At 41.4% G+C, this 15,599-nt stretch overlaps 1 protein-coding gene across 2 annotated transcripts in view; it reads left to right on the top strand.

The window, feature by feature from the left end:
* LOC121536102 (kalirin) overlaps window positions 1-15,599 on the top strand; it is a 253,582-nt gene that overhangs the window by 220,216 nt on the left and 17,767 nt on the right. For both annotated transcript variants that reach the window (XM_045206551.1, XM_045206550.1), the window contains exon 34: window positions 8,244-8,490. In XM_045206551.1, the coding sequence (XP_045062486.1) occupies window positions 8,244-8,490 (247 nt within the window). The remainder of the gene's footprint in view (window positions 1-8,243; window positions 8,491-15,599) is intronic.

Genomic DNA, 15,599 nt, shown 5'->3' with positions numbered 1-15,599 from the left:
CCTGGAGATCTCTTAGCAACGGGCCCCGTCTCCCCGCTGGTGGAGGTGACCTAATACCATGCAGATGGTGTCGAGGGGAGATGAGATGAGGATGAGGGCTTGTGTCCCAAATGGCACCCTATTCTCTACATAGTGCACTACTTTTGACCAGAGTATGGGCCATTTGGGACGTAGCTGAGATGAGATGAACGACCCCTGCCACATCTGCTGCAGCTTAGACCCAACAGCTGCGACATTTCATGGACAACACACCGTGCGGCGGGACAGAGAGGGCTCATGTCATGCCAGCTCCATTGGACAGTATAGCCTCTAAATCTGTGTTCCAAATGGCACTCTATTCCACATATAGTGCACTACCTTTGTCCAGGGCCCCATGTTTAATCTTTTGCAGCCATCTCATGTAAAGGGACCTATAACACATGTGCTTTATTTTCTGGGGGGGATCAAAGCTGTCTACTCGGCTCTCAAAAGCAGGGTTATACATAATCTGTGTCCCAAATGGCACCCTATTATCTATTTAGTGCACTACTTTTGACCAGGGCCCATAACAAATAGGCTGGTATTTGGAACAGCCATTGCATTCAGAGGACCTTGATTTAGTTTACTTTTAGTACTTTCATTGTCAGACTGTTGGAGATGTTGAGCATTGTTATGATTATTAATTGGGAATGCTTTTACTGAATCTTATCATATTGTAGAGCTGTTGCTTGGCATGCAATGACCTCCTTTTGATGAACAAGATTGACGGATTTCACAGGCACAGTAGTTGATTATCACAGCTTGACTTGGAAAGTGTTGATGATTCATTCAACTAATCAACAACTGGAAAAAGGCATGTCACAAGCTTTGTTGATAATAATTTGATGGGTTATTTGCCTCTGTTTCTCCTGTCTTTACCCAAACCCCTCGAAGTGACTGAAATAGCAGCTCTTTTCTATATAAAAGCCCTATGATGATGAAAAGGTCTGCTTGGACAGATTCCACCACAGCTCTGGAAACTCAGACACTACCATTTCCTGTTCCCCTTAGACGGCACGGCTCCGACAGCCACGCTGGAAGCGAACTGCTATTTAAACCCAGACTGTGTTCTCTCTCGCTCTCTCTCGCTCTCTCTTTGTGTCTCTCATTCTGCATCACAACACGCAGGAGCCAAATGTTCTCCTCACTGTGTTATTTAAGCAGGATGCAACTACTGTCATTACTTGAGATGGCGCTAACATGGGAAGAGTCTTGTATTTATGATTTGACTCAGGTCCCAATGTTTTTGGGTTTTCCAAATCGGGTAATGTCTCAAACACAAGTTGGTTTTCTTTGCCATGTCAAGCATAGGAGGTACAATATGTCCTGTGTGGGAGTAATTTTACTGAATGGGCCTTTTCATTTGTTTGTCGGTACTCTGAAGTGGTGTTTGAATATAATGCTTTAACCATACTCCTTGGGCCCATCCCAAATTGGCACCCTAATTCCCTATATAGTGCACTACTTTTGATCTCCCTTTACTGTCGAGTACCAATCATATTTCATGATAATTAAGCTGAGTTACTGCCAGTTGTTATTCCACTAATTGGACAGAATTAATCATGTGGAGATCATTTGTTCTGCTGGTCAGTATAAAACGAACTGATCTTACAAGGTTGTTTCCCGGAGCCCACCACAGGTCCTCTGTAGCTCAGCTGGTAGAGCACGGCGCTTGTAACGCCAAGGTAGTGGGTTCGATCCCCGGGACCACCCATACACAAAAAAATAAAATATGCACGCATGACTATAAGTCGCTTTGGATAAAAGCGTCTGCTAAATGGCATATTATATTATTATTATTATATTACAAAACAGTTATTTAATTTTAATTTTTTTTATTTCACCTTTATTTAACCAGGTAAACCAGTTGTTGTTACAACAAAGTATTTATCGCTATACTATCGAGGGGTTCTTCTGTGGGCTGTTTGTTTTAGTTCAATTAACTCCTACTGAAAGCTCTTTATCAACAATGGCAATGCTGTATGGCACCAACAACAGTTCCCAAATTTGTGCAGAGGGAAAGCTAAAGTTCCCATGTTATGGACTGGGTCAGCGCTGCTCTGTCTCTGTAATACCTGATGGGGGGATCTTCTGGGCACTATTCACATGTTGTGTTCCCTGCCTATTGACACTGATCTTGGGTCAGTTTAGCATTTTCCCCACTAATGGTTAAGGTTGGGATTGGGGGCAGGGAAGCTGATCCTAGATCTGTACCTAGGGGAAACTTCATCACGGAGCCTGTAAGTTCAGAGACTGAGGTGGTGGTAGTGTACATGGCTGAGCCTGCCTGATGAGAGTAAACACACATGACGACAAGCTGGAGTAGTACGTGAAAGCAGGTGGACAGGATGAGGAGAAACCCCACAAGCACTGATGGATTTCACAGCTGGGACCAGATGGCCCACCATGCACCTTGCTCTCAGGGCCAGTGGGAATCCTTCAACCAAGATTTCAGGAAAACCAGGGAAATTATTGAAAGTTCCTGACATTTTGCAACCCTACTCGTGTGTGTTCACTGCTATGGGCATATTAATCTGCCTGTTGTTGTGAGAAGCTAAGAGATGTGTATTAATATGGACGTGTGTATCAATGGACGTGAACCTTCTTATGATGGGCTCAAGGTCAGCCATTTTGGTCAAGGAGTTAGAGGAATGATTCCATAAATCTTTCAAATTAACTGCCAACATTCCATTCAAACAATGCAGTCAATACACAGCCATACATACACTGGCTGAAATCAATTGATGATAGATAGGACTTGGACAAGTTGTAAATGCAACAAGTACTGATATTATATCATATGGTCATTTCCACGTAAAAGGACCCATGAGCACCAACGTGAAATTCATAGAAGCATGTCAGATTGGGTGACAAATGAAGGCTGGGTCTATATTTTAGAGAAATTAATGGATATATACATTTTTCAACCATTTCCCATCCCAAAAATTTGGAATAAGCAAAGGCTTTGATTTCTGGTCAAACAGATGGAAAAGAGGTCTTAGAAAACATCTAGCAGAAAAAGTCTTAAAAGGTATTAGAAATACATCAAAAGACAATAACGTTGAAGTAAAGACCCCTGCCAACTAATATCAACACTTATATTTAGATTGTGATACATTTTTCTGCCTGTAAGTTTAAGAAACATTGCCTTATTCCTTGAAATTCCGTTACCAAAAACCCACATATCTTTAACATATTTTCTAATTTGTCTCCCTCATGAGGGAGAATTATGAAAGTTAACAGAAGTAACAAGTAAAGGTTGACCTACCAATTAGTTGAAGTGTTTTTACAGATAACTATTTTGTTTATTCATTATTAAATGATTAAAACTAAAAATTCCATTACCAAATCATTAATGTAATTTTCCAAAAAGTTTAATGGAATTGAATTGGCTGCAATTGAATTGGCTACAATGGGAAATCATAGTAGTCACAAACCACAGTAGGGTTCACAAGTTTGCACAGTAGAATACAGAAAAGTAAAGTATAGTTCAGTACTGTAGAGTTCAGTACAGTACACAGTAGAGCACACTAGAGTTGAGTACACTGTAATGTGCTGAACTATACTGTACTGAACTCTACTGAACTCGACTCTACTGTTCTGTGCTGTACTCTACTAAGCACTACTGTGCTGTACTTTGATGTCAAAACTTGTGAAACATAGACGTCTATGATTGGTTCAGATTTGGTCCAGTCCGGACCAACCAAATGTGGTCTTGTTTGGGTGCAGAACTCATAACAATAATAGCTAATGTGTAGAATAATACCCACATATGCAAAGGAGGATATTGCATATTTTCTACTTTGTGGACCTAGAGAATCACATTCATATCCATAATTATGCATTTCTGTGTAGTACAGATCAGGGACCCATGATGAAATTCCGTTAACGCAATTCCATTACCGGGTGTAAATCCACTTCACTTAATGTAGTTCAATAACCAAAATAGATTTTTTTCACAGTCAATGTGTCATGTTATAGCTGACACCCCATTCTTTCTGCAGAAAATTGGTATAAAACCAGTGTAAACTTTATTTATAATTATATGACAATATTGTAGGTTGAAAGTAATTATATTACACCATTTCTGATATCACATGCATTACCTTTATTTTCCTGCGTAAGTAAAATCTGTATTACTGCCATTCATTCCAATTAGACTGGTTTGGATTTCTCCCTAACTAATATGGCTGGCGTTTTCACCCCATTCTGGAACTTTGAGGGTTTATGACATAGCCCCTCTAGTAATTTCATAGGATCTCTGTGTGTATTAGATTCTGCAGCCAGACATATTTATCATTGAACTTTGTTGGCCTGTTTTCTTAAAAAAGAATCTGTCAGGGAAACTGACCCTGTGTGTGTGTTTTTAAGAGAATTGCCTACAAGATTTAGGCCTAAGAGTTCTGCCCTTGAAACGATCCCAGTGTTTACAATGTCCATGTAGCCGAACTCGTCTTACATTGCCTCCTATCATAGTGAGCTCTTTAACCGCTGAGGATCAGTGGTCAAACTTTGGAATAGGGGGGAAACTATGTAGAACCGCCAGATTATGCTGGGTGGTCTCCTAGAGGAGTGGGGGGTGGGGGGGTGCTGGATCATGGTTTCCATTAGGATGGGTCTGACCTGTGTGAGGTCAGGGGTGTGTTCTTACCCATAGGGCTCTGATCAAAGGCAGTGCACTATATAGGAAATAGGGCACCATTTGGGCCACGACTTTAAAGAGGGAGTGTTCTGTTGTTCTGATTATTAACAGCTCTCTGGGGGAGTGGATGATTTGTAGAGTGTTGCTGTTCCTAGTAAGAGATTGGAGTTGACCTCCATTCAAGATGACCTGAAACACTTCACTCCAACTGGGTGTGGTTGCTGGTAAAATATGTTTTGTTATTGAAGGAGTCAAAGAAGTGGTGTGATTTAGAATCCCCTCTGTTTCGAACCCCCAGAGTAGACAAACTGAGAGGTAACTCAAGGGCCACGGGTTTGTGTCCTTGAGCTGTCCTAAATTGGACTTTGTTTGTTCTCTCTGTGGCAGTATTGACGACTTGTTGGGTTATTTCAGGCTAGGGTTGCACAAGTCCGGTAACCTAACCAGACATCTTGGTTGATTTCCTGCTTATAAGCAGATTTCCAGATTATTCCCTAATGATTCCGGGAATCTTCCAATCAGGATTTTTGGAACACTTGGAAATGTACGTGAAATTTTGCAACCCTAATTTAGGAGTTCTTAAAGCCGAAAATACACGTAGGTTTGACTACACTTCCTCTTAGACTGCTCCTCAAGTTGTAACAGAATGTGTGCTCGTACCTGCTCTCTTCAAACCCTGTCACACTCCCATCTGACTGTGCAGCTTGCTAAGTGTAAGGACTCTCCTACAATCATGAACGTCCCAAATGGCACCCTATTCTTCCCTATGGGCCTGGTCAAAAGTAGTGCACTAAATAGGGAATAGGGTGCCATTTGGGACTCAGTCCATGTCATGTTGAGCAGAGTAGAGCCTCGGAGCATATGAGGAAGTGTTTAGTTGACAGCCTGAGGATTGATCCTATTTTCATTTCCCAAGGTGGGAGATTTACTGACATCAAATGAGCTGCTAGCTAGATGATGATTGTGAAACCAGAGATTATTTTCCTCAGGCAGAGAACATTCATAATCATAGGAGACTAGTGATATCCTCATAACTGGGAGACTGCAGTCATTTATGACTCTCATTTATCAAACAGACCGTTTCCTCGGGTAGAGTTATCATAGGGTTGCGTCCCAAATGGCTCCCTATATAGTGCACTACTTTTGACCATATTCCCTATATAGTGGACTACTGAACTAGGCCTATGTAGGGAATAGGGTGCCATTTGGGACGCAGCCATATGATCACCAGACGACCATGATCTATAGGCCTATGGGTTCGTTTATTACCGCACTTCAATACCATGGTCATCTAATAAAATCTTTCAGTGTAGTCATTTAGTGGGTGTAAATATTATGACATGACTCTTCTCTCTCCAGAAACTAAGCTGATCTCTGATACGGATAATAAGTTCATTATAAGGTCACCTGTAATCGCTCGTGACCAGGCCGTTTATGTGAAATTTTGGTTCTGTGTTGCTGAGATTAGGTCAACTGTGATGAACAGATAGATACAGTGGGGGAAAAAAGTATTTAGTCAGCCACCAATTGTGCAAGTTCTCCCAGAGAGAGGCCTGTAATTTTCATCATAGGTACACGTCAACTATGACAGACAAATTGAGAGAAAAAAATCCAGAAAATCACATTGTAGGATTTTTAATGAATTTATTTGCAAATTATGGTGGAAAATAAGTATTTGGTCACCTACAAACAAGCAAGATTTCTGGCCCTCACAGACCTGTAACTTCTTCTTTAAGAGGCTCCTCTGTCCTCCACTCGTTACCTGTATTAATGGCAACTGTTTGAACTTGTTATCAGTAAATAAGACACCTGTCCACAACCTCAAACAGTCACACTCCAAACTCCACTATGGCCAAGACCAAAGAGCTGTCAAAGGACACCAGAAACAAAATTGTAGACCTGCACCAGGCTGGGAAGACTGAATCTGCAATAGGTAAGCAGCTTGGTTTGAATAAATCAACTGTGGGAGCAATTATTAGGAAATGGAAGACATACAAGACCACTGATAATCTCCCTTGATCTGGGGCTCCATGCAAGATCTCCCCCCGTGGGGTCAAAATGATCACAAGAACGGTGAGCAAAAATCCCAGAACCACACGGGGGGACCTAGTGAATGACCTGCAGAGAGCTGGGACCAAAGTAACAAAGCCTACCATCAGTAACACACTACGCCGCCAGGGACTCAAATCCTGCAGTGCCAGATGTGTCCCCCTGCTTAAGCCAGTACATGTCCAGGCCCGTCTGAAGTTTGCTAGAGTGCATTTGGATGATCCAGAAGAGGATTGGGAGAATGTTATATGGTCAGATGAAACCAAAATAGAACCTTTTGGTAAAAACTCAACTCGTCGTGTTTGGAGGACAAAGAATGCTGAGTTGCATCCAAAGAACACCATACCAACTGTGAAGCATGGGGGTGGAAACATCATGCTTTGGGGCTGTTTTTCTGCAAAGGGACCAGGACGACTGATCCGTGTAAAGGAAAGAATAAATGGGGCCATGTATCGTGAGATTTTGAGTGAAAACCTCCTTCCATCAGCAAGAGCATTGAAGATGAAACGTGGCTGGGTCTTTCAGCATGACAATGATCCCAAACACACCGCCCGGGCAATGAAGGAGTGGCTTCGTAAGAAGCATTTCAAGGTCCTGGAGTGGCCTAGCCAGTCTCCAGATCTCAACCCCATAGAAAATCTTTGGAGGGAGTTGAAATTCCGTGTTGCCCAGCGACAGCCCCAAATCATCACTGCTCTAGAGGAGATCTGCATGGAGGAATGGGCCAAAATACCAGCAACAGTGTGTGAAAACCTTGTGAAGACTTACAGAAAACGTTTGACCTGTGTCTTTGCCAACAAAGGGTATATATAAGTATTGAGAAACTTTTGTTATTGACCAAATACTTATTTTCCACCATAATTTGCAAATAAATTCATAAAAAATCCTACAATGTGATTTTCTGGAGAAAAAAAATCTCATTTTGTCTGTCATAGTTGACGTGTACCTATGATGAAAATTACAGGCCTCTCATCTTTTTAAGTGGGAGAACTTGCACAATTGGTGGCTGACTAAATACTTTTTCCCCCCACTGTATATGAAGTATACACCTGTTTCAGTTGTATCCAATAGCATTTCATCACAGGGCACACTCTTACACTGACCTGAACCATGTTCTGTTCCATGGAAGGCATGGGTGGCGTCCCAAATGGCACCCTATTCACTATTTAGTGCACTACTTTTGACCAGGATGCTGCCATGGTCTTTTATCCAATTATCCCCTGATAGTTTGTCCCCTGATCTGATGTCTGAACAAAAAAACTAATGTGTGCAATGTTCTACATAATCCTCTATAATCCTGCACCTGGGATAAGTGTTTTTATGGATGTGCGCATGTCACTCCACTAAACTAATATCTGAATACACCTCACAACCCCACATGGCTTAACCTAGAACCTGAGCTGTGAGCTTCCATCCTCTCTGCTATGATGATGACTCGATTTAAAATGTTTTTTTTTGTGCGAAAGACCCGCCTTGTTTTAAGACTATAACTCACTGTTCTCTCTCTGGGTCTCTTCCTGTCTCTCTCTCTCAGCTCTCTGGAGGCTGTGAGTTGACAGTGGTGCTGCAGGACTTCACGGCAGGTTGTTCCAGCGAGCTCAGCCTTCAGACGGGTCAGACGGTGGAGCTACTGGAGAGGCCCAGTGACCGCCCCGGCTGGTGTCTGGTGCGGACCACTGACCGTAGCCCCCCTCAGGAGGGCCTGGTGCCCAGCTCGGCCCTCTGTATCTCTCACTCCCGCAGCAGCGTGGAGATGGAATGCTTCTTCCCCACAGGGAAAGGTAAGGACATCAACCATTTACTGTTGAAAAAACAGGAAGGAAAGCGCTACAAGGATATATCAGTAGATCTTTATAGATTGAAGGTGCTCTTTGGCTAAGGGGTTAATTGGTCAACAAAAACAAGAAGGACAAAGGCTCTGTTCCCGTAATTACAATGGCCGTGTCCGAATACCCGTACTTGTGTTCTAAATAGTAGGCATTTTAGGTATGCGAAAATGGAATGTTTTATATTATGTGAAATTCAGAAAATGTAGTATGCTTTAAATGCCAGGAATGTCATTCATTTCGGCTTTTCATCTAGTACAATTTGCTGCACACTATTGAGGAAGAGAATCATCTTTCCAGACCCACGTGTTTGACAACAGCTGATAATCAGATAAGGTGACGTGCTGTACCAAAATGAACCAATGGCGGGATTCTAAAAGATTGTCTTGGTCCTCCTTGTTTAAAAAAAAAAGATTGGACTGTTTTATTTGGCAGCATGGTAATGAGATGCTGTACTTCCTATCGCTCATTCAATGTCAGAGATGAGGAAAGACTTGATATGAATATACCTGCAGCAAATGTTTCACCATTGTTTCACCTGCTACGGGCAATGCATGATTTTCAGAACTTGGAAGCGTTTGTTTAGACAATCAAACATGTCCTAGTGCTACCTGTAGAGGGAGGTGTTTGTTGTCACTAGGATTAGAGCCAGGTTGGTCATTTGACAGCTAGGGGAACGTTTTGCCTCTGATAAGCACTTGACATTTTACCTCAGTACAACATCCGTCTCCACTTAGACCACTTCAGAGAGGGTTTTCAGATCATGCTGCTCACACTCCGTGATATACTGCCTCCCTGCTCTCCATGACAAATGTAAAAGCTCTTCAGTAAGGACTTTAATGGAGGCTCTCTCTGGCATTATACAATGTTTTGTATAGGGAATTGTAATCTAGAGTGAACACGTCCTGAACCATTTAAAGGTACAGGAGAGTAAATCATTTACTTTTAAGATGTTTTCCTTTGTGCATTTGTATTTATTGTTGAAAGGTGGTAGTGTTGACAGATACTCCTCTCATTAAACTGTTTACTGAATTGAATTAAGTCTGTAGAATTAATTGCTGAATTGACTCAAACTTACAGGTATTTATTGTTGTAATAAAACTTTAGAGTTGAATAGAAGTGCATACAGAAGTCTACAGAGTTTACATTGGGGTCACTGTCACATTAACCCAGCAATGAGCACCGTTATGCTCATTGGAACACAGCCCATCCATAGCAACAACAACAAAAATACACCCCCCACATACACATTTGGGGGACTCAACTTTTTTATTACATATTTTTTTATGTATTCAAATTATATTAAATATATATACAGTACCAGTCAAAAGTTTTTTCTTTATTTTTACTATTTTCTACATTGTAGAATAATAGTGAAGACATCAAAACTATGAAATAACACATATGGAATCATGTAGTAACCAAAAAAGTGTTAAACAAATCAAAATATATTTCATATTTGAGATTCTTCAAAGTAGCCACCCTTTGCCTTGATGACAGCTTTGTACACTCTTGGCATTCTCTCAACCAGCTTAATGAGGAATGCTTTTCCAACAGTCTTGAAGGAGTTCCCACAAATGCTGAGCACTTGTTGGCTGCTTTTCCTTCACTCTGTGGTCCAACTCATCCCAAACCATCTCAATTGGGTTGAGGTCGGGTGATTGTGGAGGCCAGGTCATCTGATGCAGCACTCCATCACTCTCCTTCTTGGTCAAATAGACCTTTATACAGCCCTAGTCACTTCCTCCCCCCGCCGTAGTTTTTAAACAGACTCTGTTTCAAAAAGGATGGGAGGTGGCTGAGCTTTTTCTACATGGTGTCCAGCCACAGTATTTCAGTTCTGCGTCCCAAATGGCACCCTATTCCCTACATAGTGCACTACATTTTACCAGAGCCATAGGTCTGATGGGTATGTCTGCAAAAGCCTTGCCTTTGTGAAATCTGAAACAATAGACCTCAATATTTATTTCATGTAACCTATGGAACATTCTGGAGCTTGCTCCGTTTGGAATGAACATTAAATAACTTCTCATTCTTGTGGCCTTGTAGATACAGTACTTCGTTTTTCCCCACACTCATACATGTTCTCTTCAATGTTCTCTGAAACATTCTCACATTTACAATACAATATGCTTTTGCCTGTTATCTTGTTGGATAAATACCAGTTGCCCATGTGACTGACATACTGAACAGTGGCTGTTGGTGCCATTCAAAATTAGGAAGACTGTTACAACCTAGCCTACAAATGAAGTTTATAACGTACAGGTCAAGAGACACATTTGAGTAATCAAGGTGACAGACAGTGACACATTCAATACCGCCTTGCACACTCTTGCCTGCATCTAGCTCAGCCTGGTCTCATAGACCAGACGTAACATAGTAAACGTAAAATCCAGGACACTCATGTTAGTATGATATGTTACGTTTGGTATGGTTACATAAGACTGAAGGTTACTTAAGGCAAAAAGGGGAGGGTGGTTGGTCGGGGTGGATGGGTGGGCGTATAACGCTAACACTAGCTGATCTGGGATGTAATCATTAGTCCAAACAACGGCAAAACGTTCCATTTAAAACTAGAGTTTCTATTGGAAAAATTCAGCTGGGTCCCTCAGTTTCATTCTGTTTTCTTCTGTTTAATAAACGTTTTGCAACAGAATCGGCGGAATGAATATACCAGCACACACAGTTCACACAGCATCATCACTTTGCTCGTTGTATAATTCCTTCTCGCAACTACGCACTCTCCTCCTCTCACCTTTTCCCTTCACTTGTTGACTTCAGTGCGCAACAAAACAGCTACCTGTGACCAGGCGCAAAGACCTCCCCAAGCCAAACCTTCATACCATAACCGCTAACCGCGACACAGCCTACATCGTGGTCACCATATTAACGTTATAGTCAACAAACTAGAACTAACACGTTAGTAATCGGACAATCCAATCCATGTGTACAATCATGCAGTACAGTGTACAGAAAGCAGTTTAGCAGTTACACTGGCGGGCCCCGGTGGCAATACATTTATAAAACCGAAAGCTTACCTTGACTTGGAAGAGTTGCAGTGTTGTATAGCCTATACATAAACATAAAATAGCATTCCTCTCTGTTTGAGTCAGGTTGTTGGGCAGGCTAAATTAGCTGCATTAGCTAAGTAAGTGAAAGTTAAAGTAAGATGAGAAAAAAAAAGAGCTAGCTCTCTCTGCTGCTTCTCCTTAATTTGTTCCCTATAGGGTGCTGTTGAGTCTACTGTAGACCTTCATTGCTAAACCGTGTGTTTTAATCAGTTATTTGGTGACGTGAATATATTTAGTATAGTTTTATCTAAAAATGATAATTTTTTTCTGAAATTCGCTGAGAAGGATGGTCCTCTACTTCTTCATCTGAGGAGCCTCAACTGATACTGAAAGTTATTTGATGAGCTGGATATTTTTCATAACTAAAAATCTTTTGTCACATTGCTATGAGCTCTTCATGTAGGGTTGTGTGTTTTTGCACACTGCTATCTATGGCTGTAGAAAGTTCAAGGAAATAAACAAGATCAATGATAAGATCTGTTATTGTTGTGTCACCAGTGCATGTAAAAAATTAACTGCCAACATAAAGTGTCTTAATGCGGTGTTGGGCCACCACGAGCCGCCAGAACAGCTTCAATGTGCCTTGGCATAGATTCTACAAGTGTCTGGAATGCTATTGGAGGGATGCGACACCATTCTTCCACGAGAAATTCCATCATTTGGTGTTTTGTTGCTGGTGGTGGAAAACGCTGTCTCAATTGGGTTGAGATCTGGTGACTTACACACACACTTTAACCCCCTATGCTCCTTTGAGACCCCTCTTTCAAAGTCACTGAGATCTCTTCTTCTAGCCATGGTAGCCAAAGTAATGGGTAACTGGGCATTTTTATCCATGATCCTAAGCATGATGATTTTTTGTATTTAATTTTTTGGGGCTTTAATATTGCAGATAGATTGTAACTTCCATCAATGTAATTGTCTGCATCACTTCCAATCCCCCATATGGTTTTTTTCCTCGCAAATATATATATACATACATACATACATACATACATACAGCTCTGGAAAAAAATATAGAAAAAATAACTATTGACCATGCCAAAAGATTTGAAAAGGAAAGTTTTGAGTGAGGAAAAGAAGGGTTCTGCCTTACTGGCAGAGGGATACAGTGAGCGTCAGGTTGCTTCCATCCTTAACATTTCAAAGACGGCGGTTCATAAGAACAAGGTCAAGCAGCAGACTTTGGGGACAACAAAGCTACAGACCGGCAGAGGGCGAAAACGACTCTACTGACCGGGATGACAGCCAACTAATTTGAATGTCACTCAACAACCGTAGGATGACATCAAGTGACTTACAAAAAGAATGGCAAACGGCAGCTGGGCTGAAGTGCACCGCGAAGACGGTTCGAAACAGGCTCCTAGGGGCAGAGCTGAAGTCGTGCAAAGCTAGAAAAAAGCCCTTCATCAATGAGAAGCAAAGAAGAGCCAGGCTGAGGTTTGCAAAAGACCATAAGGATTGGACCATAGAGGACTGGAGTAAGGTCATCTTCTCTGATGAGTCCAATTTTCAGCTTTGCCCAACACCTGGTCATCTAATGGTTAGACGGAGACCTGGAGAGGCCTACAAGCCACAGTGTCTCGCACCCACAGTGAAATTTGGTGGAGGATCGGTGATGATCTGGGGGTGCTTCAGCAAGGCTGGAATTGGGCAGATTTGTCTTTGTGAAGGATGCATGAATCAAGCCACGTACAAGGTTGTCCTGGAAGAAAACTTGCTTCCGTTTGCTCTGACATTGTTCTCCTGCAGGACAATGCGCCATGCCACACAGCCAGGTCAATCAAGGTGTGGATGGAGGACCACCAGATCAAGACCCTGTCATGGCCAGCCAAATCTCCAGACCTGAACCCCATTGAAAACTTCTGGAATGTGATCAAGAGGAAGATGGATGGTCACAAGCCATCAAACAAAGCCGAACTGCTTGAATTTTTGCGCCAGGAGTGGCATAAAGTCACCCAACATCAATGTGAAAGACTGGTGGAGAGCATGCCAAGACGCATGAAAGCTGTGATTGAAAATCAGTGTTATTCCACCAAATATTGATTTCTGAACTCTTCCTAAATTAAAACATTACTATTGTGTTTAAAAATGAACATGAACTTATTTTCTTTGCATTATTCGAGGTCTGACAACACTGCATATTTTTTGTTATTTTGACCAGTTGTCATTTTCTGCAAATAAATGCTCTAAAAGACAATATTTTTATTTGGAATTTGGGAGAAATGTTGTCAGTAGTTTATAGAATAAAACAAAAATGATATTGTTACCCAAACACATACCTTTAAATAGTAAAACCAGAGAAACTGATAATTTTGCAGTGGTCTCTTAATTTTTTCCGCAGCTGTATGTATGTGTATGTATATATAAATATATATATATATCTATATCATTTTTTAAAAATATATTTCCCTTTATTACTTTCCAACCCCACCACCCCTCCCCTAATTGGATTAAACTAGTGAACAACAACGCTTAGGCCTCTACTTCCAGCTTATACATACTATATACATTTTATGGACACAGTCAATTTTACAATAATTCTATTTTGTTTGTTTTTACTCCTGAACTTCCTCTACCCTCAACCTCTCCGATCATTTTCATGATGTCCATCCGGTTTGCTTCTATATGCCATATCTTTCTAACTGTTCTCTTTCACAAAAGCTCTCAACCTATATCCTATATACTTATTATGGACACAGTATGCTTTACATTAGTTATCTTGTTGTTATTAGTTGTTGTTAGTTGTTATTAGTCCCATCCTTCAGCTCCATTCAACACCTCCCATCTATCTCTTAACACCATCCATATTGGATTTCTATTTGCCATATATTTTTCAGCTGTACTGTGATGTTTCACAAAAGTCCTGAACCATGATGAAATGTTAATTGCTTAATTAACTCAGGAACTACACAGTTGGTAGTAAGGGTAGTTAAATGAAGGCCACCCAAACATGAGGCGTCATGTCTCTGTGTATGTATGAATGGTTGGTTGGTCTCCATGTTCTGTTCAATTAGATACACAGTAACTCTTCTTTGTCCAGGGATCACCTCATTGGCCTATCCACTGTATATTGCTGTCTTTCCTCAGAGAAGAGCTGGGCTTGTTTTTCTACGGCAGCATGCAAATCTAAGAGCTGTAGTATGGTTCCAGTTATACAATATGGAAATTGTACATACTCCAGTTTCACCATACTATTGAGAGTAGGCCATCAAAGGAGGAAATGATTGAGGACATGGCATTAAAACATCCAATGTATTATATACCAGTAATGTCATGGTATGATTACATCTGAATATTACACATCATAAATACAGAGGTTCATTAAGAAAGGCTTACTTACAAAATGTCATGGTTTTAACCATATCAAATCAATTGAAAAGGGTAGCTACAATTTTCCGATCACCTGGCCGATCACTTCCTCAACCTCTAAATGCCAGAAGCTTAGATAAACCTGATGGAATGTTCAGCATTTCCTGCCATAGATGGAGAAGATCTATCAATGACAACTCTAAAGATACTCTAAGCTGTTATAACAGATTTTCCTTTGATGTCTTAAAAGCCTTTGTCCTGTCTCTTGTTCTTACCCTCATCAATCTAGAAAGAGGTGCGCATTGTGGAGCTCTCTAGTCCCAGTTCTGTCTGGTCATCTTGAAACACCCTTGGCCTACCTGTCCTCCCTCTGGTTGTGTTGGGCTCAGTCTGTTCCTGCCCTGAAGCACTGCCACGTCTCTCTGTATCCCCAACAGAGACACCAGCCAGGCAGACACATAGCCCAGATACACTCCATAACAATCACACAGCTCCTTACCTGCAGTGTCCTAGTTCTCAGTACAGCTCCAAGGGCACTTTGGCTGTATGCAACACAACCTGTCCTTATTTACCCTATAAAGTATGATACACACAAGGTCCTTCTCACAACTATGCTGGTTCAAAAGTGTAACTTGGAGACCGATATAGAGAGCATAGTGGGAAAGGATGGGACATGGCAATGAA

The sequence above is a fragment of the Coregonus clupeaformis genome, chromosome 23, assembly GCF_020615455.1.
Source record: "Coregonus clupeaformis isolate EN_2021a chromosome 23, ASM2061545v1, whole genome shotgun sequence".
In the NCBI taxonomy this organism is placed as follows: domain Eukaryota; kingdom Metazoa; phylum Chordata; class Actinopteri; order Salmoniformes; family Salmonidae; genus Coregonus; species Coregonus clupeaformis.
The sequence above is the reverse complement of the archived record's forward strand: the minus strand, read 5'-3'. Positions and strand labels throughout refer to the sequence as shown.